This window comes from Ammospiza caudacuta, chromosome Z, assembly GCF_027887145.1.
Source record: "Ammospiza caudacuta isolate bAmmCau1 chromosome Z, bAmmCau1.pri, whole genome shotgun sequence".
NCBI lineage: Eukaryota > Metazoa > Chordata > Aves > Passeriformes > Passerellidae > Ammospiza > Ammospiza caudacuta.
The window spans coordinates 77,956,462-77,977,078 of record NC_080632.1 but is presented as its reverse complement, the minus strand read 5'-3'; the positions used below and the strand labels follow the sequence as shown (position 1 = coordinate 77,977,078).

General features: G+C 54.2%; 2 protein-coding genes across 5 annotated transcripts in view; one reads left to right on the top strand and one right to left on the bottom strand.

Annotated features, from left to right (window-relative positions):
- Nucleotides 1-365: 365 nt before the first annotated feature.
- Nucleotides 366-7,442, bottom strand: CREB3 (cAMP responsive element binding protein 3). Of its 3 annotated transcripts, none has more exons than XM_058823797.1 (11): nucleotides 7,378-7,442; nucleotides 6,495-6,933; nucleotides 5,665-5,802; nucleotides 5,324-5,582; nucleotides 4,992-5,104; nucleotides 4,694-4,786; nucleotides 4,081-4,187; nucleotides 2,672-2,740; nucleotides 2,432-2,516; nucleotides 2,216-2,297; nucleotides 366-1,795 (listed from the first exon to the last, which is right to left on the bottom strand). In XM_058823797.1, exons 3-11 carry the CDS (start codon nucleotides 5,800-5,802, stop codon nucleotides 1,455-1,457), a joined length of 1,287 nt encoding a protein of 428 aa, XP_058679780.1. In that variant the 5' UTR covers nucleotides 6,495-6,933; nucleotides 7,378-7,442; the 3' UTR covers nucleotides 366-1,454. The 3 variants fall into 3 exon arrangements, with proteins under 3 accessions (XP_058679780.1, XP_058679781.1, XP_058679782.1); XM_058823798.1 differs by lacking the exon at nucleotides 7,378-7,442 and adding an exon at nucleotides 7,243-7,318; XM_058823799.1 differs by lacking the exon at nucleotides 7,378-7,442 and having other exon boundaries at nucleotides 6,495-6,587; nucleotides 6,802-6,934.
- A 519-nt stretch (nucleotides 7,443-7,961) lies between these two features.
- TLN1 (talin 1) overlaps nucleotides 7,962-20,617 on the top strand; it is a 34,829-nt gene continuing 22,173 nt past the window's right edge. Inside the window, exons 1-13 of one of the 2 annotated variants that reach the window (XM_058824255.1) lie at nucleotides 7,962-8,004; nucleotides 14,017-14,183; nucleotides 16,388-16,485; nucleotides 16,719-16,848; nucleotides 17,082-17,234; nucleotides 17,514-17,656; nucleotides 18,056-18,183; nucleotides 18,665-18,725; nucleotides 18,998-19,102; nucleotides 19,454-19,609; nucleotides 19,849-19,950; nucleotides 20,176-20,252; nucleotides 20,413-20,593. In XM_058824255.1, coding sequence (XP_058680238.1) covers nucleotides 14,054-14,183; nucleotides 16,388-16,485; nucleotides 16,719-16,848; nucleotides 17,082-17,234; nucleotides 17,514-17,656; nucleotides 18,056-18,183; nucleotides 18,665-18,725; nucleotides 18,998-19,102; nucleotides 19,454-19,609; nucleotides 19,849-19,950; nucleotides 20,176-20,252; nucleotides 20,413-20,593 — 1,464 coding nt within the window. In that variant the 5' untranslated portion in view covers nucleotides 7,962-8,004; nucleotides 14,017-14,053. The remainder of the gene's footprint in view (nucleotides 8,005-14,016; nucleotides 14,184-16,387; nucleotides 16,486-16,718; nucleotides 16,849-17,081; nucleotides 17,235-17,513; nucleotides 17,657-18,055; nucleotides 18,184-18,664; nucleotides 18,726-18,997; nucleotides 19,103-19,453; nucleotides 19,610-19,848; nucleotides 19,951-20,175; nucleotides 20,253-20,412; nucleotides 20,594-20,617) is intronic. The other variant, XM_058824254.1, reaches the window with a different exon arrangement.

Below are 20,617 nucleotides of genomic sequence, written 5' to 3'. Positions count from 1 at the left end.
GAAAGCAGCGGCGGGGCTGACACCGGCTCCTCGCGCTTCCGCCAGGGGAAGCTGCTGCTTCCGCAGCGCTGGAGGCTTGCGTGTGCGTGGTGGGTGCTGGCTGCTCACCACATACACTTTTCTCCAAGAGTGCTTTTGCACCTTTGAAGCGGGGTGAGAGCAAAGCAGCAGCCCTGCAAACCCACACTGTGCCTCAACACACCCCTGTGCAGAGCCACAGCTAGGCGACTTCCCCTGCATTGCTCTGAGAGGGATTGCCCCCAAACCTCCCCTGGGTTTCACCCACAAGGCTCCCAGCCCCATGTAGAGCCCCAGCAGCCCAGCACCTTGCCAAAACAACCAGAGAGGACACAGTCACACACCATTAATATTTATTTAGACTCTATTAATAAGGAAGCTATTCATTATTATTCTGATCCAATTTGAAGCTATCCCTGCTCATTGCACGGAGAACTGGACCAGATGACCTTTAGAGGCCCCTTCCAATCCAAACCATTCTATATGACTTTACGGAATGTCCTGCAGTAGGACAAGGACATCTCTACAGGTACCACTAAGCTGCACTCTGGCAAAGACACTGCTCACCAGCTCAAAGTGCTTCTGTTCAACCCAGAACCATTGACTGCATCACCAGCCAGCACAGCAAGGCTTGGGCACACAAGGACCTGGCTTTGAAACTGTCCTGTGGCCAGGAAAGCCTTCAAAAGAGCAAGCAGCTCTGCTGCTCTCTGAACACGCTGCCTCAGCAGTCTGGCTCAGGGCATGCCTGCTCCCTGAAGCCCAAAAGCCTGCAGGAGATGAAAGGCTCAGCCCTTACAGTAGGCAAACAGCACACATGGCTCAGGAAGGACTCCAAATTACCTCCTCTAGCCAGGCTGGGAGCTGTGGCCATGGCTCAAAAGCTAGCAGGAACAGGTGACATGCTGGGTCTGTCGCAGCAGCAGGCAGGACTACTCCTGTGAGAGCACTGAAGGTCAAACTGCTCCCTCACACCTTAGAAATCAGGCAACACTGCAGGATTAAGGAGCACTGACATGGAACATATGTTTGGGGCCACAACACAGACTAGGAAGTGCCTTCATCTCCAGCTGGGCAGTGAAGAAGCAGGGCAGCAGCCTCCACTGCCAGCTGCATCCAGTCAGACCAAGTACTGGCATCTCAGTCCGACTGCCTCCACTCTCCCTGCCACAGCTCATCCACACAAGCCACCAGATGCACTCTGGGCTGCAAGCCACATCAGCAGCCCCAGTGAAATTCTCAGAATTTCCTGTCCCATGTCAGATGGAGTCGGATAAAAAATGTCAGATCAATTCCTTCCTGGTAAACCCTCTGAGTCACTGGCAATGAGAAGAGTATTCAGAAGAAACTGCTTGGAGAGATAATCTGTTACTGCAGATCTGTCCCTGCTCCACGGGATGCCCAGTATCATCCCAAGGAGCAGGATGCAGCACTGGTCACATCTCATTGGCATGGTGCTGCTGGATGAGAACTCTGTCAGGGTGTTCTACCCACTCCTGACCCTTGGATTTCCATGGCACCAACACTGCTGCTGGCAAAGGGTCACTCTGGGGCGGGCCCGGCTTGGAGCCTGCTGCTATCGGAGGGTCAGAGGATGAGTTGCTGTTGAAAGATCTGGGACTGGAGTTAAGTGGACTCTGCCCCTCTTCCCATGACTGACTGAGGTTGCCCAACAGCAAGGAGTCTCCAGGCTCTGGGCTGAAGCCCTCCAGTTCCGTGTCATGCTGGACATCAGGTGCTCCCTGGTTCGGAAACTCGCGGATCTGCCGTGACAGCACTGTAAGAGAGGTAGAGCCAACTCCGTCATTTCCAGCCTCCCACCCTCCTGTGCTAAGCATGGAGCTACCACAGAGCCCAGGAGAGAGGACAAACTGTTTAACCAGGACTTCCTCTTCCCAGGGGAGGTGGGGAGAGGATGCTGCACAGCTGCCAGGCACAAGCACAGTTTGTGCTCCAAGAGGGACCGGAACTCTCCTGTCCTTGCACCGCCCCTGGCACAGGGCCCTGCTTTCAGGCAGGCCTCTGCAGCAGGGCTGAGGAAGAGTCCAGAGCTGGGGCAAGACAGCAAGAAAAACCTAGTTGTAACCCCAGGCAAGGGGATGCTCAGTTGGAAGCACCCCAGAGCTCAGGCTGTCTCTGGGGAAGGCAGCACTTCACCTGGAGCCACACCTCAGCCCCAGCCTGGGCACTCACTCACCCTTGAGCTCCTGCTGTGGCTCCACACTCCCGGGTAAGCGGATGCTGGGAGACAGAATGAGGCAGAAGGACAGAACCAGGATCTGGAAGCAGAAAGATCAGCACAATCTCAGCAAAGGAGATGGACAGGCATCACTAAATGCAATAAATACCTCTCTCCCTATCTTGTGAGGACAGCAGGAACTCCTCCACGGACACTGGGGCTGAAGCCACTTACCATGGTGCAGGTTTTTCTTTTGGTAGTTTTGGGGGCGGACCGTCTCACCAACGCCTGCAGTTTCTGCAACTGCCTGAGCAGTGACCTGCAGTAGAGCAGGAAATGCAGGTTAGCACAGCAGGTGGACCTACACCTGTACATTTCCCTCCACCCTCTGCAGCCAGGGACAGGCCACAGTCCTGAGAACAGGAACAGCCTTCCCCACCACTTCTCCTGCCAAACCCAACAAGACAAACTCACATGTTCTGCTTCTGCAGTTGCTGCACCTTCTTCTCCAGTTCATGGTTTTCAGCTGTGCAGGCTGCCACCCTTCCCAGGAAGGATGAGAGGTGTAGGGGAAAAACAGAGATATTTTGTTGGTCAACAGTGGAGACTTCACATCAGACACCACCTCTGGGTGGCTGGGGCAGACAAAATTGGTCCTGGGGTCCACCTGGTATCATGTGCAGCAAAGCCCAGACAGCACCACCTCATACGAGATATGGGCAGGAATGAAGACCTGCCAGTACTGCAGAGAAGCAGGATTGATTGAATCCAGTTGGTTAACCCCTATGGATGCTCACTCTTAGCATCACACTAGCCCTGCAGATCTGTGACATCAGGCTGTATTACTAGCTAGCCTGACCTGAAAACACATTTGCCCTGGCAGGTCAGCTACCTGACTTGAACAGAGCAAGCTCTGGGCCATCTCCAAGCACAACAGAACCAGACAGGCTTCATCCTGGTGTTCTGAACCCTCTGCAGGGAGCTCTTGCCCCACAGAGCCAGCCTCACTTTTTGCTGAGGGTGACAGCAGCCCAGCAGCTGAACAGCACAGCAGCTTGTAACAGGCACCCCCTGATCCCAGACCTGGCAATGTCATCAGCACAACTAAGGCCAGGCAGGTGGGGAGCTACCATTCTCTGACAAGTCATGTATTCATTCCCTGTCCCTTGTTATCAGGCACTGAAGGTCCTGTGCACCAAGTACCAAAACAAACAGATTTCTTCTTCCTCTCCCTGCCAGCCTGAAAGTCCCTGGGCACAGGCCCTTCCCTTACCAGTCCTGAAGGTCACAAGCACACAGCCAGCTCTGTGTCGCTGACAGCCCTATCACAGAGCAGGAAAGCACAACAGCACAGAGTGCACTGTCCACAAAATCAAGCAATTAGAAAGTCCTAAGGGCATCTTAGGAGTAGGATTTCTGCTGGACAGATCACAAGCCCTCTGCTCAAGGACACATCTACCACTGCCTGCTTCCTCCCATGACTGAGGGAGAGACTTGTATTATTTGTATCATTTTTGAATCTACGTTATGATCATTATATTAATACAGAGAACCATCTATTAAGATCTGATCTCATCTGCAGAGGGCCTGGGTGACTAGAAATTATAAGTTAAGACGTATTAGAATGAAGGTGATTAGAAATTGTAAGTTAAGTCATATGATAGATCCTGTATTGCAGCAGTTATAGCCTGTACTACATTGATTCTGCTTGTAGAGAAACTGTGCACTCTACTCACAAACCGTCTGCTATACTAATCGTAACATGATAGGAAAATGAGGTTCTGGCTGAAATGACAATTTAGGGCCATCATCATTCTGCCAAGGATCCATAAAAGAACATATGGCTCCCCTCAGTGTTGGATGACACTGCTATGTGAGCATACCTGTTTTCCAGGCCATCTACATAGATCTTCCTGCGGCGACGACTATCCTGAGCTGCCTGCTTGTTCCGAATCTTACGACGCACTTTCCTCAGAACTCGCTCCTCAGCCTGCAAGGATCACCTCATTAACAGCAATCCCAGGGTGCTGGCAATCCCACCCTCTCAGACTACCCTCACATATCAGTGACCAGCCCTAGTGCTCGTGTCCTCTGTCCTTCCCACACCGCTGAATAAACTGCAAGGCAAACCCTGGCCTGCTGATGCAGCCAGCAGCTTCCATGACTTATCGAAAATAAGGTGTACCTACGGAAAATTAAAAGCACACAGACCACAAGCCACTAGGCAAGCAGGAAAAAAATAGCTGGAGGCACTGTGGTGTAACTGCCTCCTGCAAACAGCCATGAGTAGGGAGACTGACAGCAGCCAGAAGCTGCTGTGCACATGGATGACACCCTGGACTCAAAAGAAGGAAAAGGACACCAAGCCCAGATGAACACTGCCCTGAATGCAGCACCTGGACACCAATATTCTCATCAAGGTACTGTCCTGCGGTTTCAAACCCCTACACTACCTGATACATTTGAGTGGTCTGTTTGGTTCTAGTGAGAACTCACTTTGGTCAGTGGCAGACAGGTTGGTAATATAACACCTTCTTTCTCCAGAAGCTGCTTCTCCTCCTCTGTCAGGACCAGCTCTGGGAAGTCAGACTAGAAAACAGCAAAAAAAAGCCTACTGAGAATGTATAAAACAGGGAGTCCATCCTAGGCCAGCAAGGGCATGCAGCAGACACAAAGAACTGGAATCAGTAACGTCATGCTTTCCCTCAGCAATACGCCTCATAGGAGCCAAGTCAGAAGAGAAGGAGAGATGTGAGAAGCAAAGGCTGGGGTCCACAGGCATGGGAATCAGTACCTGTACCATGGATCCAGGCACAAGCTGGGGTTCATCTTCCACGGCAACAGCAACAGGGGAAGTGGTGCTCTGTTCCAGTGCCTCACTTGTGCCTTCCAAACCCACCCATGCCCCTGGGGAAGGAAAGACAAGTCAAATGCTGGGCCCCACTGAGGCAGCACCTGACCAGCCAGCTTTGAGTGGCATGAAATAGCAATTTTACAACTACAGAAAGCCTCTACTCTCGGCTCCCTCCATCTCTGCCTGACACCCACCAAAACAAACCAGTATGGGACTGCTTTTCTCTCTTCTGCCTGCAGCCAGGGCAGAAAGAGTCCATTCACATCACTCACCTAGCTCAATGGTAACATCTCCTTCTGTCACATCAGACCTCACACTTTCCAGTGCAGGCCAGTCCTGGTGAAGGGAGTAGTTATGATCAACCAGCACAATGTCTTGGCTGGCAAAATTGCTACCAAGGCAATGGGACAGATGCTGATCCTCAGAAATGCTGCTGTCATTGTTGGCAGGCAAATAACTGAGCCTGTCTGGTTCATCTTCTAAAGGGCTCAGCAGTGAGCTGATGAAGTCATCCATCTCCTTGTCCAGGAGCTGCAGAGGAACAGCTTTTACTCAGCAGGGAGACAAACCTCCTAAACCTCAGCTCAGCAGCAATTCCTCACAAAGAACTCACCTCAGGCATTGGCAGGCCCCAGTCTTCCAGCAGACCATTCTGCTCCCCTGGGATTTCAGGGCAGGGAGCATCATCCTTCAAAAGAAAGTCAAGCAGATCCACATCTGCCAGGGCATCCAGTTCCTCTGGGCACGACATCTGAGCACGACACCCAAAGTGAGCACAGGCACAACAGGAGACACCAGCCTTGCTTTAAGGTGTCTCTCAGACCCTATAGACAAAGTACCCCCATGCAATGTCAACAGCAGGGATGGGCAGTTCACAAGTATTTCTCCAGCCAGGCTATTACAGCACCACCAGTGACAACAATACAGTATTTTCCCCATGAGATTATTGGGACCCAGCCACAGGAGCCACGCTCCATCCACCCAGAGCATAAAAGCTGAAGGAAGGAGAGGAAAAGTGAAACAATCCCAGACTCAATGGTGTGGAGAGCATGCAAGATTCTGCTGTTCCACAGAAGCCTGAAGGTGCCATAACCCCTGGTGTGCAGCCAGCAGGGAGACCTTCTTGTCCCATGAAAATTAAGAACAGTCACTGTTGAGGTTTTAACTACAGAGATTCTGTAAATTACTAAATTATGATCAAATTCTAAGTAATCAATGACTGAAGAAAAATTAAATGGCAATCAAACGGCGATTAAGTGATCATTGAACAGTGATTAATGATTTGACAGACCTAGACTTAGCAATTCAAACAGCTGTCAAACCTTGTACTATTTACCATACTTGTAATAAATAAGTCGATATTGAATTAAATAAATAGATGGACATATATAAATGTCACTAGCACGCAATATACCTTTAAGCTGAAAGTAAAATACTCCTTACCTTGCTGTAGGGATCAGACACTGCTAAAGAGTCTCTCAGCCCTGAGGAGTGACCTGGAGAGCTGTTCCTGCTGCCAAGGACGTCAGGGCCCAGCTGCAGGAGAGCAGCAGAGCTCGGTGGCTGGAGGCGGCCACAGGCACTCCGAGGGCAGGGAGGGACTTGCAGCCAACCCTGCCTGGCCCTTGTGCACCTGTGTGGCAGCTTCAGCTCTGTCCGGCCCCAGCTCCGGCGGCTGCTGTTATGTCCTGACAAGACATGGCCCAGGAGCCTCGGACCCTGAGGAGATGCGGCCCCGCATGGCGCTCACCGGGATCAGCCCGGCCGGCTGGTGGGCGACGCCTCAGCCCAGGCAGTGCTCAGGCTGTCAGAGCGCAGGCATCCATCGCACCTCTCCATCAGCACTGCTAAGCTTTCACATCTAGCTGTCAAGTGCCACGGTCTGGAAAAAAAGAAACCCAAAAAACCCCATAAAAAATAGAATACCACCAAAACCACCTGAAATCCCACCCAGAACCAGAAGGTCAGGGCAGTCCCCCGCCAGGGCGGCTGCGCCTGCTGATTGAGGGAAGAGCTGCCAGCAGAAAGTTCAGCAACAAGAGGAGCTGGGCAAATCCGGGCAATGTCAGGACCCATGGCTTCCACAGGAGCAGCTTCCCCCCAGGGAGTGTGCGCCAGGCGGGCAGCAGGGCCAGCACAGGAACAGGAGGAGCAGGTGCGGCAGAAGGAGCGCAGAGGCCGGGACACCCACCCGAGGAGAACCAAGCAGCCCGTCTCAGCCCTGGCCGTGGGCCGGACCCGGATCCCCTGATCCCCGGGCCTCCTGGACCCTCCCAGCAGCGGAGCCCCGAACCGCGGCCGAGGCCGACGCCCTCCAGCCCCTCACCTCAGCCTCAACCTCAGCCTCGCCTCCCCCAACGCACCGCGGTGACGTCACCCGGTCTCCCAGCGGGCCCCGCGCGCATCGTCCCTGCCCCTCCCGCGCTGACGCCCCGGTCGCTCATTGGTTGGGGGAGGAATGGGGGGGGCGCCGGGAGCGCGCGCGAGCGGCGGGAGCGCGGAGCGGGCGGGGAAAGGAGGGGAGGGGAGGGGAGGGGATGGGATGGGAGGGGATGGGATGGGGGAGACGAGTAGAGGGGAGGGCGGTGGGTCCGGGGTCATGCGAGGCCCTGGGGGTGTCCCGGGGCGGGTGGGCGCCCGGGCGCCCGGGGGTGCGGTGCGAGCAGCGGGTGGAGTACGGCCACGCTGCGCGGGCGCGGAACCGTGCCCAGCCCCGGGCCGTCGGGCCAGGCCGCGCGGGCACAGAGTAGCGCTGTCCGTGGGAGCGGGATGCCCGTGGCGCGGTGTCCGGGTGGAGCGCAGCCCCGGGGCATGGTGCGCGGCCGTGCCGTGTCACCCCGTGGCGCGCCGTGTTCTGGCGCATGCGCAGCGGGGGGGCGGGAAGCGGGCGGTGCCGCCCGCTCAGCTCCCCTCAGCGTCGCGGGGCCGCCGCGCTGCTCCTGCCCGCGCAAAGGTACGGGGACGGGGGACGGAGGACACACGGTGTCCCGGTAATCGGGGAGGGGGGGCTGCAGAGTGGGGTCCTGCGGGCCGGCAGTGCCCTGGCTCTCGGGGGGCTGCCGGAAACGGATGTCTCGGGAACCCTGCCCTGCACCCCGCCCGGTAAATGGCGGGGAGGCAGGGAGGAAGCAGCTTTCCGGTTACCGGGGTTTCCCTGCTCCAACCGGGGCTTGTCCGCGGGGCTGCCGTGACCGGAGGGCTTCCGGGGTTCACTCTGGCATGCCCAGATCGCCCCTGGGGCCGGCGCCACCCGAGCACCGACGCCCACTGGAGGCTCCGGGGCAGCACGGGCTGGCGCGGCCACGTTATCCCTGGCCACGTTATCCCCGGCCCTGCCCTTGCCCTGCCTCACCAGGCTCGGGCCTGGAGTCCACCGTGGCGAGGCCCGGGGCAGCATCCTCACCTCGGGGGTCCCTGGGGACCCAACTGGACAAGCCTGGCCGTGGCCGACGGTCCGCGGACCTTGGGGAATTTGGGGCACGCCAGGCGCAGCTTTTCCCCCGGCACCCCGCTCACCCTGCCAGGACGTGGGGAACAGCGAGTGGCAAGGGTGTCTGTGTCCTGCTGCGTGGTTTTGGGTGGGACACGAGGGCACAGCACTTCCCATGGCCATACCGAAGCCAGGGAGGTCACCGCAGCAGTTCCCACCAGGACACACAGCTGGCCCGGGATGGGGCGCTGGGGTGGTTCCCAGGCAGGATGGGAATTGCCCCAGTCGGGGAAGGCGTGGATCGCCCCCTTGTCCCGGCCGAAGCAACTAACCAAGCAGGGGGAAACGCTGCCCCATCCTCTGGCTGTTCCCTGCCGGATCCTGCCCCAGCCCTTGCAAATTCCCTATCCCTTTGAATCTGCCGGCAGGATGTCTACATGCTTCTGCCGTGGCTTCATCGCTGGCTGTTAGACCCATATTTGGTAGCGATAATTGTTTACTCCCTTCTCTCTCTCCGAGCCTCGCTGCTGAGAAGGGGAGGGCACATATTTTTGGGATCTTTAGTTTTGCCAAAAGCTGTGAGTTGCCCAGTGAAGGGTTCAGACTGCCTGCCAGGTCATAGGGTGAAAGTGCCCAAGTGCTAAGCGAATGTGTGATGGTGCATGGGAAGCACCAGTCAAGCACTCCGTTCCCTTGCTGAATGGCAGCGGCGGGAATCTGGTGCTTCCCAAAGTGACACATCCCATTAGATTTAGAGAAGGGGGAGTGGGAAGGTTGGGGAAAGGGGAAGAGGATCCTGTGGGATGCCCTTCTTTTCAGAACTGAGCTTTGGTGGCTGCTGGGTGAAATGACCCCAGAATGCAAACATGCTCTCTTCTTTCTTTCACCTTTCTGCCTGCCCAACAGCACAATGCTGGGCAAGTTGCTTGTTGTGGGAACCATGGGTGCCCAGATCAGGGCACCCAGTGCTTTCCAGAGGTCATGACAGCATGAACTGCACCTCAATCCCCGCTCTTAGGGTCCTGTGCTAGAGGACCAGCTTGCTAAGGATGCAGGGGAGGCTGTGGCTGGAGTCCCACTGGCTTTCATGCCTGCCTGCATCATGGGCAGTCTAGAGGTGCCACGATTTGTGCTCCGTTCCTTTGGAGGTCAAGGGATGCCCAGCAGGAGCAGACAGGATGTGAGATGTGTGCGAAATGTTGGCAGTCAATAGCTGGAGCTGCTTCAGCTCAGTGCATGTGAGCAGGCAGGCAGGCTGCGGCTGCGATCCTCCAGCCCAGCTGCCTGGCCCCTGCCCATTTCCCATGCAGAGCAGGGCTGCCCTCCCTGCAGGAGTGAGACGATGCTCCTGTCCTAGCCATGGGCAACAGTGGAGTGGTCACAGGGGTGCTGTGTCTGGCCTTGACAGCCACTCATGCTCCCCGGGAGCAAGCTTAGCTCGGCTGGAAGAAACTGTCCTCCCATCTGACGTGGACATGCAGCTGGGAAAGAGGAACTGGGCTGAACGGTCTCACCAGCGTGTGACACTAAACCAGCTGGGGCTGCTGGCTCAGCCTTCCCATTGGTGCAGGGCTGAGCTCTGTCTGCCTCAGTGCCTGCTGTGGCTCTGTGTACTGGTCCTGCACTGGAGAACCCAGCCAGAGCCTAGTCTGGCTTCTTTTTGACCCTGTTGATGCTGCTGGAGTGCACATGCTGACATAATGGCCAAACCACTGCTGCAGACATTGCGTTTTGGTGGCCTGGTATCTTCCTAGCTGTGCCAGTGGCTGTGCCTGTGGAAAACCCCAACACTGGGATGGTTTGCAGCAGATAAAGCTTCCTGCAGCCAGCTCCCAGTCCAGGGGGTGTCCACAGTGGGGCTTTTCCCATGTGAAATCTGGTATTGACATTAAAAAAAGAGGGAAAAAACCAAACTCCATTACAAGACTTCTTTTGGAGAATCCCTTAAGAGAGAACGTAATAAAAATGGCAGAACTGTTGCATCTGAAGATTTGCAGCTTTTTCTGGAAACTCATCACAAGTGTTCCAGGTGTCCACAGTTGAATTCTGCTTGATTTTTTTGTCTTTTAACACACATACGCTTCCACGTAACCGTTACTGCAGCAGTGAACTCCTCCGACAAAAATACAGTAATTCCATCACGTGACCAAAAACCCACTGTCTGTGTCCCTGGCAATGTCACGGTGGTGCCTTGGGCCGCACAGGTCCCATCTGCCCGCAGCCCTGCCTGCACTGAGCCTGCCCTCAGGCAGAGCCCGGAGGCCTCTGCTGCTGTCTCGGTTTTGCTCACCTTGCGTGGGGTGCGATGGAGGAGGAAGCCACAGCAGCTCCTGGGGGAAGTGGTGGGACCACACCAAGGTTAACCCGTCCCTGTCATCACCTTGCGATTGGCTCAGAAGTGTGCCCGTGGTTCAAAAAGGGTTGTACACAACTTGCTGTAAAATGCAGAAATGTGTTAACCCGGCTGTTTTGGTGCCTTATCTGTTTTTGCATACTGACAATGTGATTGAGAATAGGTTTGACTGAGAATGGGTTTGCTTTCTCTGGAGGTGAGCCAGCAAAAATTTGGTGTGTGTTCATCAAGACTTGGTTTGTTTGGGTTTTTTGTTTTTCTTCTTTCTAGGGGGACAGCTTGACTTTCGCTGTCCTTTTTTTTTCTGGTTTGCAGTGCCAGGCTCCCACGCTGTCTCATTTGTTACATCCAGTCCAGCTTTTCTCTCTCCACATGGTTCACAGAGGGGAGAGATCTGTAGGGACCAAGTTGCCAACCTTGTGTGATTAGTTGCCACATTTTGCTGGCAAACCTCACCCCGGTTTGAGAGGGTGTCCTTTTGCAGCAGAGGATGTTTCTACTCTAGACACTGCTGTGAGCAAAGTTCAGCTGCTAGAGCCTTGACTTTTTCCATAAAATATGGAAATTGAAGTGAACCATCTTCCTTTTTTCTGAGGTTTTCCTTGATGTCATCAGCATCTTCCCTGCTGACCTCTGTAATATTTTTGTGTTTGGGAGTGGGAAGGCTTGAGCAGTCATCTTCTTGTGGGGTCTTGGGAAGCACAGTGACCCCTGTGAAGGGTGTGCTAAGGGGTGCCTCTGGTGCATGCCTGGTTTTGGGTGGCTTTGTGAGGGCAAGAAGCGGATGCAGAACTAGTGGCAGATGTCCTGGCTCCTCTCAGTTCCTCTCTACTGTCTGACGTCCTCCACTCCTTCCTCCATGGTCTCTGACCTTGTCTTGTCAGTGGCATGTTCTCCTTTTCCTGCAGAGGGATGGAAAGCAGCTTTATGCTCAACTTGAGAATATTTTTAGATGTAGAGAAGTTGGCCTGGTGACTGCAGCAGCCTGCCCTGCACATAAAATACTTGGAAAACCCTTTCCATGACAGGGTGTTCCTCGTTTGTTCAGCCCCACAGCTTTGCTAGTGCTTCCGGATAGATGGCAATGGCACGGGCGAGTGCCTCTGCCACCTCCTTCCCTCCACCGATGGGCTCTGGAGCTGAAGTGCATTTCATTCCTCAGCAGCGGAGACAGTGGGGGCCACGGGCCTCCGCAGAAACATTGCAGAACGGCTCAGGAATGCAGAGCTGGAGCCGCTCCATGTGCTGGCGGAGGCGGCACGCTCCTTGGTCCCTGCCTCCCACCCTGCACCACCAGCGTGGCTTTATGGCTCTGCAGGAGCAGAGCCCCTGCCCTCTGACTTGCTCCTGGCCAGAACTGGACACGGATCCTGCCCCTAGGCTGCTCAGGTCTGTGTTTGAGAGCAGCCTGCTGCTGGTGTACCCCCTCCCAGGTGGACTGGAGCTGGCAGCACTGGGGAGGGATGTACAGACTCACCAAGTGCTGCTGCACTGCGAGGAAGGCTGCCAGCACATTTTACCCAAGAACCTTCCCAGGCCAGGCTGAGGATGCAAGATCAGCTTTCCCTGACAGCCATAATAGGAAGTCTGGCAGGAGCAAATGAATCTAAAAGAGAATAAGCAGATGTGTATCCCACCAGTGCTCTTGCATCCTCCCATCACTGGAGTTTAAGGACAAGGCAGCCTGGGTCAGCAGAACAGGGGACTCGCTCTGTATGAGCAGGCACTCAGGGAGGGGAAAAGGCGTGTCCCTGCTGGAGAGCATCGGGTTGGGCCAGACAGGGAATTCTGAGGGAGGCATGGAGTAGTGGGGCAGGAGCAAAGGACTTGGGAGGGACTCTGAGGGGTTTGGCAACTTGGGAAAGCACTGAAACCTGTTTCACAGTAGATCTGTGAAGGGAAAGGCTCTTACAAGCTGCATCAGGCAAGTGGAGCACTTACATATGACCTCCTTTTACTTCTGTTACTTCTTTCAGCTTTTACTCTGCAATACAGATATTGCAGTTCTGATTAGGTGTTATTAAAGCTCTGGTGTGTTGGAGCTCTGTTGAGGAACGCTTGCTCAGAAGCTGCTCTGTGCAATCCTTTAAGCCTGAACTCTGCAACTACCTGATAGGAGGTTATATTGAGATGGGGGCCGGTCTCTCCTGCCATGCCTGCAGTGAGAGGACAAGAGGAAATAGCCTTAAGTTGAGACAGGGAAGGTTCAGATTAGATATTAAAAAAAAAAATCACTGTTAATGTGATGAGGCATTGGAGTAGGTTGTCCGGGGAGGTGGTGGAGTCACCATCCCTGGAGGTGTTTAAGAGGTGTCTGGATCTGGTGTTAGGTGATATGATCTAGTGATTTAGGGTTTACTGTGGTAGTGCTACGTGGGTGGTTGGACTAGGTGATCTTCCAACCCTGATGATTCTGTGATTCTGTTCTATGAAGCTGATCCTTCAAGCTGGATTCTGCTTGAGTCCTTTTTCAGATGTCATGGTCTGGCTCTTGTATGCCCATGCATTGAGACCTGTCACAGGTGGTCCCTTGCCCTCCTGTGCATTGCCCTGTGCCTTGGGCTGGGATCTGCTGCCAGATACCAGATCTCATGAGCACACCTTGGGTGTGATTGGTGCTTTTCCCAGGTAATTGAATTTAATGTGTGAATTCAATGCCTGGTGCCCTTATCTTGCCTCCCTGTGCAGCTTCAGGCTTTTCCATCCCTCTGTACTCAGGCTGCCAGCTCAGCACCGTCTGCTGGCGACATGAGGGGTCCTGATAGCTGGGGCAGGGCCCTGCCAGCTCTGGGTCAAAGCTTGGTTTTCCTCTTGTGGCTTCTGTGTCATGGCAGGTTTAATTATAACCCCTTCCATCATGCTCTCACAGCTTATCTAGTGTGCTCCCTCATCCTCACTTCCTTTCCCTGGCAGTATCTTTCTTGGGTACCAGCTGCTGTCATTCCCACAAGGCAAGTAAATTTGGCTTTAGGACCTTAGGGCAAGGAGGTGGGGGTCCCAGTGCTGGGCTCAGGTCCCAGGTCTGGAAGGTGGGACCTCACAGCTTGCCAGCACAGGCTGCAGCCCTTTCTTGCCACTGGAAGCTGAATCCTGGCTTTCAGGTGCTGCCAAAGGGGGAGGGAGCAAGCACACTGCACACTGTTTGGGGCCAGCCATCAGAGCTCACCGTCTGTCTCCTCCAGCAGGTGACGCAGGAGTGGGGACAGCCCAGCCGCCACCATGGTTGCCCTCTCGCTGAAGATCAGCATTGGCAATGTGGTGAAGACGATGCAGTTTGAGCCCTCCACCATGGTGTACGATGCCTGCCGCATGATCCGTGAGCGGGTGCCTGAGGCACAGATAGGACAGTGTAAGTCCATGGTGGGACTGGCTGCCATGCCAGGGCTGCCTTGGCTTAGCTCCTGGCATTTCACTCGTCTCCCTTTTCTTTTCTGTCTGTGCCTCTCTGGCACTTTGCCAGAGAAGTGGTGGGGTGGGAGGAGTGGGGTCCAAGTCCTCTTGCCCAGTTGATGTGAGGGTCTGAGTTTCTCAGACTCCCTCCTCAACATCCCAGAAAAAAGTTTGTGTGTTTAGAAGTTAGGAAACTACATTTGGAAGTGAAATAACTCTTTAAGCAATTTGAGTCCACTGCCCTTTCTGTCTCTGCTCTTCCGTCCTACTTACATTCATCACCACTAGCTAGGGATATGTGAGTTTAAACAGTTGCAGGGGTAATAGCAAACATTAATAAAACATTTGAGTTAATTTTTGATTTCTTGGGCTATATATAATCTCCCCTTGGTCTGTATCCCGCTGGCAGCTCTCTGCCAGACCCCTGCTGGTGCTCCATTACCTTTCTAGGCTGCCTCAGCTCCAGTATTTTCTTGCTGCCGCTAGGCTCACAATTTAGTCTATAGCTCATGAGCTCATGATGTGACTCACACCCACGCGGATGTGGCCTGTCCCCATCATGGATGGGGGGTTGGAGCTCTGGGACGCTGTCTCAGGGGCTCTCCTGAGTCCCTGAAACCCCCAGAAGCGGCTGTGCCATGGAGGAGAGACAGCAAAGTGGAGGTCAAGAGTCGTGGGAAGAGGAGGGGGAGTGCAGCGACATCTGGGAGCAGCACATTCCTTGAGGTTGAAAGGAAATGCCTTCTTATACCATGCCCGGCTGGTCAGCAGTCCAGCAGACTATGGCTTTCAGCTTCAGCAAGGGACTTGATGTCTTTGGATATGCAGGGCTATAGTGGTGTTGGAAGGAGCATTGCATTTCCTGCTCCTGGGTGTGAGCCAGCCTGTTTATAAAAAAAGCAGCAAGGGGAAGGCCTTAAAGGGAACTTCTTATTCCTGCGTTCCTTTTCAGTTGCTCACAGCCTTTCTTTTCCTGTGTGTTCCTTGCAGCTTTTACTTCTCTTTGCTGTTTCTTACACAGTGGCACTTGGGCTCCTTTTTTGAGCTGCCCTGTTTTTTTGTCACCTTTGGGCTGGGGGAGCTTTGGTGTAAGTTTCCAGCTTTGCTCTTACTCTGTCTCAGGAAGTGCCTCTCCCTGCCCAACCCATGGATCTGGGGCAAGCTGCTCAGTTTTCAGCGCTTTGGATTTATCCTCTTGGAATTTGCTTTGAAAACAGTTTGGTTTTTTGTTGTTCTTTTTTTACTTCAAAAATAAAATGGCAAGCTTTCATGATTTTTTTTGCTCCCTGTTTAGTAGGATCTTAACAGCAGTGTTAGCCAGGCAGGCGCAGGGCGGCTCAGGAATTTGTCCCTCCCCAAAGAGAGCTGCCAACAAGATGACGAGTTATAAACATAGCCAACCAAGACAGCCTGCGGCGCAGGATTGTTGCAGAGGTGGAGAAGGACCTTTCCAGGGCAAAGCCAGGCGTGGTCCTGGCCTCTTGCTACATAAAAACGGGCCTGTCCCTGTAGGCCTGAGCTGGGGAGTCACTGGCGAGGATCCAGCAGCAGCCCTTTCACCAGGCACTCCACCCTGAGGGAGCAGGATTTGGTGAATGATATTTACTCACCACCTCTGAGACCTTGTAAGCCTTGAGCTGGTTCTCGTTCAGCAAAGAAAGGAGTCCCAGCTCCTCTAGGTTCCATCATTCAGGTTGTCTCTCTGTCTTTTCAAACTGTACTGTGTCCTGAGGAGATGCAGACCCTACCACCAGAGTACTCTAAGTGTGGATTGCCTAGATTTTATAGACCAGTTCCCAGCACCCTTCCTGGTGATCCCCCAGCATTTTACTACCTTGCTTTCATTACTACTACACATTGCACTGAAGATTTCAGAGAGCTGTCAGCCCCAACTGCAAGCTCTTCCTTCTGTTGTGTCTGTCAGTTCCAAGTTCAACATTGCGTAGGCATGCTGCAGATGATTTTTTCCACAGATAACTGTGGTAAAACCTCAGAGCTTGCGTGCCAACTTTGTTTGTCATTAGGTTTGGGCTTCAGCCTTCACAGGGCTGCTGTGCTTCACACACTGGCTTGCTCCGGTGCATATTCCTGGGCACAGAGTGGCATTGGGGTGGCCTTATGCTGCTCAGGACTACCCTGTTAGAGACTGTACCTGTTTTTCAGCCAATGATTTTGGGCTCTTCCTCTCGGATGAAGACCCAAAGAAAGGGATCTGGCTGGAGGCTGGGAAGGCTCTGGACTACTACATGCTTCGCAATGGGGTAAGTATCCATCCCACATCCTTCCAGCTGCATCCTTCGCTCCATGGTTGGATGTCTTGCTCATGGCGTGGAGGTGGTGTGGGTGCCTGCTGTACTGCCTTGTGTTATGCCCTGCAGCACGCCCTGTCACCCCACTATTGCACCAGGCAGGGGGGAGCTGTTTGCCTGACTGTGGGGTGTGGGTGCCCTGCACTGGTGCCACTGCTGGTAGCTGTGCTCTGCTGTGCCTGCAGGATACCATGGAGTACAAGAAGAAGCAGCGGCCCCTGAAGATCCGCATGCTGGATGGGACAGTGAAAACAGTGATGGTGGATGACTCCAAAACTGTCACGGACATGCTCATGACAATATGTGCCCGGATTGGTGAGGAGAGGACAGTGACAGGGGGGAAGAAAGGAGGTGGGGAAAGAATGGCAGAATCTGACAGGCTTCTGGGGGAGAAGCAGCAGCAGCTCTGTTGCAGATGGCCTGGCAGCAGGGGTATCTGAGGGGTGCGTGACTCTAGGGAGGAGATACTGCTCTGCACCCCTGCGTTGCTCCGTGCTCTGTGTTTGGCAGAACAGTCCTTCTGAGTTTGGTTCTCTGATCTCTTGCAGGCATCACCAACTATGATGAGTACTCACTTGTACGGGAGATCATGGAAGAGAAGAAAGAAGAGGTTACTGGCACCCTCAAGAAGGACAAGACCTTGCTGCGAGATGAGAAGAAGATGGAAAAGCTCAAACAGAAGTTGCACACAGATGATGAGTGTAGGTGTACTGGGAATGGGGTCAGCCTGTGCCGACAGCCTTGGGGGAGGGGAATAGGGACCCCTGTAAGGGGAAGAGGGTGTGGGGAGAAACATGTGCATGAAGGAACATGTGTCTACACTTCCTAGAATATCTCCTGCCTGTGGGCCCAGGGCAGACGGGTGAGAGCTGGGATGCATCAGGCAGACATCCATTCCTCACTCAGCATAAGCAGCCCCAGGGCCAGGACCAGCTGTGCCTTAGTGCCTGTCCCTACTCACACCCTGGCATTGTCTGCAGTGAACTGGCTGGATCACGGCCGGACCCTCCGTGAGCAAGGCATCGATGACAATGAAACACTGCTGCTGCGGCGCAAGTTCTTCTACTCTGATCAGAACGTGGACTCGAGAGATCCTGTGCAGCTCAACCTGCTCTATGTGCAGGTATAGCTTCCCAGAGCACCTGGTTCCACTGCCTCCTGCCAGCCCCTGACAAGTCTGGTGGCTGAAGGTTTTGTCAGGAGCCATGATGGGGAGGTACTTTGGGATACCCAGCTATGTCCTGGCTAAGAGCCAATACTGGCTATCCCAGCCCTGTCCTTTGTATACTCCAGATCTCCCCAGGGAATGCCAGTCAGCTCTGTCTGGTAGGAACCATCCTGAAATGCTGCTGCTGTTCCTCCCCCAGGCTTGATGCCTCTGGAGAGCAGCCTGGTCCTACATACACCTGTTTTTTAGAACCACTTCTTTTAAGTCTGTAAAACATGTGCTTGATATGGAGGAGAGCAGTGACAGGGCTGCATGGCTGCCCAGCCCACAATGGTGTCTTCTATTCCCAAACAGGCTCGTGATGACATTCTGAACGGTTCCCACCCTGTCTCCTTTGACAAAGCCTGTGAGTTTGCTGGCTACCAGTGCCAGATCCAGTTTGGGCCATACAACGAGCAGAAGCACAAACCAGGCTTTCTGGAGTGAGTGTCCTGGGGAGCCCCTGGGCTTGTCTTGAGGCAGCTGGGGTAGCTTGGCAGCACCGAGTGCCACACTGCCTTGTGCGGCTCTGGGGGTCTGGGTGCCCCTGGAGCAACCCCTCTCCTCCCTCACAGCACAGTGCCCAAGCACAGGGATCCACACCAGCTATGAGGGCTGCCAGCCCCCCATCATCTGGTAGCCCTGTAGGGCCATGCAGTCAGCTGCTGTGGGGGTGGCCCCAGCCCACCCCCTGGCCTGCCTTGATGCCACACAAAGGGCTGCATTATCAGCACCTTTTCCCCACTCTTAACTAGGGGAAATCCAAGGACAGCTTTCATAGCTGGAGCAATCTCTCCCACATCCTTACTGCTTCCAAAAACTTCAGCTTATGCCCTTGTCTGTGGCTTTCAGTTGGACTTTTTCATAGTCAAGGACAGGCTTTGGGCTCTGCTGCTAACAACTCACTTGGCTGTCTTTTGGCAGGCTCAAGGATTTCCTGCCCAAGGAGTACATCAAGCAGAAAGGAGAACGCAAGATCTTCATGGTATGTGCAGTGTGGAGGTTGAGATCTGGACTTTTTGTTCCTCCTCACTAAAGGTTGAGGCACTCCTGTCTGAGGAGGCAGCACACACCAGTCTGGTGGGTGAGAAACAGGAGCAGGAGCTGTAGGTGGGCAGACAGGGCAACTCCTGAGATCTCAGAGATCAGAGCTGGTGCAGGGGATGCTGGTGGGGTGGGGAGAGCTCGGAAGAGCTGTGCAATGGTGTCAAGGCAGGACTGTGGATCTGGTGCAATGTTCTGTCTTGCTGTTGGCAGGCCCACAAGCAATGTCAGAACATAAGTGAGATTGAAGCCAAAGTTCACTATGTGAAACTTGCCCGTTCCCTCAAGACATACGGGGTCTCCTTCTTCTTGGTCAAGGTACAGCAGCAGCACCCCTGGTCCCACTTCAGACTCACCAAAATTCTGCTTCTTCAGCATCCATCTGTTGTGTCTCCAACTGCTTCCCCTCAATCTATGTTGCTCCAGTTTTTTTTTTTGCATTTCCCCTGTTGCATTTCCCTGTGCACTGCCTTCCTATTCCTGGGTTCATGCTGTTAAGTTATATTCAGCATTGTCAAGATATATTCAACATTGTCAAGTTGTGATAATTGTCACCACTAGAAAGTGTGGCCTTGCGGGTGTTTTGGTAGCAATGGCAGACCTCAGATGTCTGTGCGCCTGTGGATCCATCCTGGGGATAGCCCACAGACCTTCTGTTATGGCCCACAGGAGAAGATGAAGGGGAAGAACAAGCTGGTGCCACGACTGCTGGGGATCACCAAGGAGTGCGTGATGCGTGTGGACGAGAAGACCAAGGAAGTGATTCAGGAGTGGAGCCTGACCAACATCAAGCGTTGGGCAGCCTCACCCAAGAGCTTCACCCTGGTAGGGACCAGCACTGGTCTCCCATGCCTCCTTTCCACTGGTACCCCTGCACATGGGCTGCTCTCACTCCAGCCCCTCTCTCAGCTGTTGCTCCATGGTGGCACAGCCTTGCCCTGCTCTGGTGCCTCTCCCAGTGCTTGCTTTGATGGCTAGTGCTCAGGTGCTTAGTGCATACCAGAGGGGCTCAGGATGGCTGCCAGTGCCCTGCTCCGGTGCTACCCTGTGCCCTGCTGTTGCAGGATTTTGGAGATTACCAGGATGGTTACTACTCAGTGCAGACAACAGAAGGGGAACAGATTGCCCAGCTGATTGCTGGCTACATCGATATCATCCTCAAAAAGGTGAGACTGTGCTGAGAAGGGCACTGATAGCCTGTCTCCAGGGAGGCATACAGAATGTGCCTTCCAACTGCCTCCACTCAGCCATTGGCTGATGGTACTGCTGGGAAAGCTGGAGGCAAGGCAGGGGGACCCTGCCCTGGGTCACCCTTTGTGAGCTGGTATGGTGTCTGGGCTGCAGGAGAAGGGGGAGGGCTTGGGAGTATCATTTTCTCTTTCATTTTGCAGAAAAAGAGCAAAGACCACTTTGGACTGGAGGGTGATGAGGAGTCCACCATGCTGGAAGACTCTGTGTCTCCAAAGAAGTAAGTCTCCCAGGAGCAAGGCAGCTGCCAAAGACAAGTTGAATGGAGAGTGTGCTCAAGCAAAGCTTGCAGCACAGCAAGGAGGAGGAGCTGCCACGCTCACAGAGCCTGGTGCCAGCAGTGCAGGCATTCCTTTACCTGGTATTTCTCCTCATCTCAGGTCGACAGTCATGCAGCAGCAGTTTAACCGTGTAGGCAAGGCAGAGCTGGGCTCAGTGGCCCTGCCAGCCATCATGCGGACAGGGGCTGGAGGGCCAGAAAACTTCCAGGTGGGCACAATGCCACAGCCTCAGCTGCAGATCACCAGTGGCCAGATGCACCGAGGGCACATGCCTCCCCTGGTAAGCTCTTCTTGTGCTCACCAT

Coding starts and splice junctions, on each gene's coding strand:
- CREB3 (XM_058823797.1), bottom strand. CDS start 5,802: ATGTCGTGCCCAGAGGAACTGGATGCCCTGGCAGATGTGGATCTGCTT. Junction 4,188..4,693: donor CCTGTCTGCCACTGACCAAA/GTGAGTTCTCAC, acceptor TGATCCTTGCAG/GCTGAGGAGCGAGTTCTGAG. Junction 2,517..2,671: donor CAACTGCAGAAGCAGAACAT/GTGAGTTTGTCT, acceptor GCTCTACTGCAG/GTCACTGCTCAGGCAGTTGC.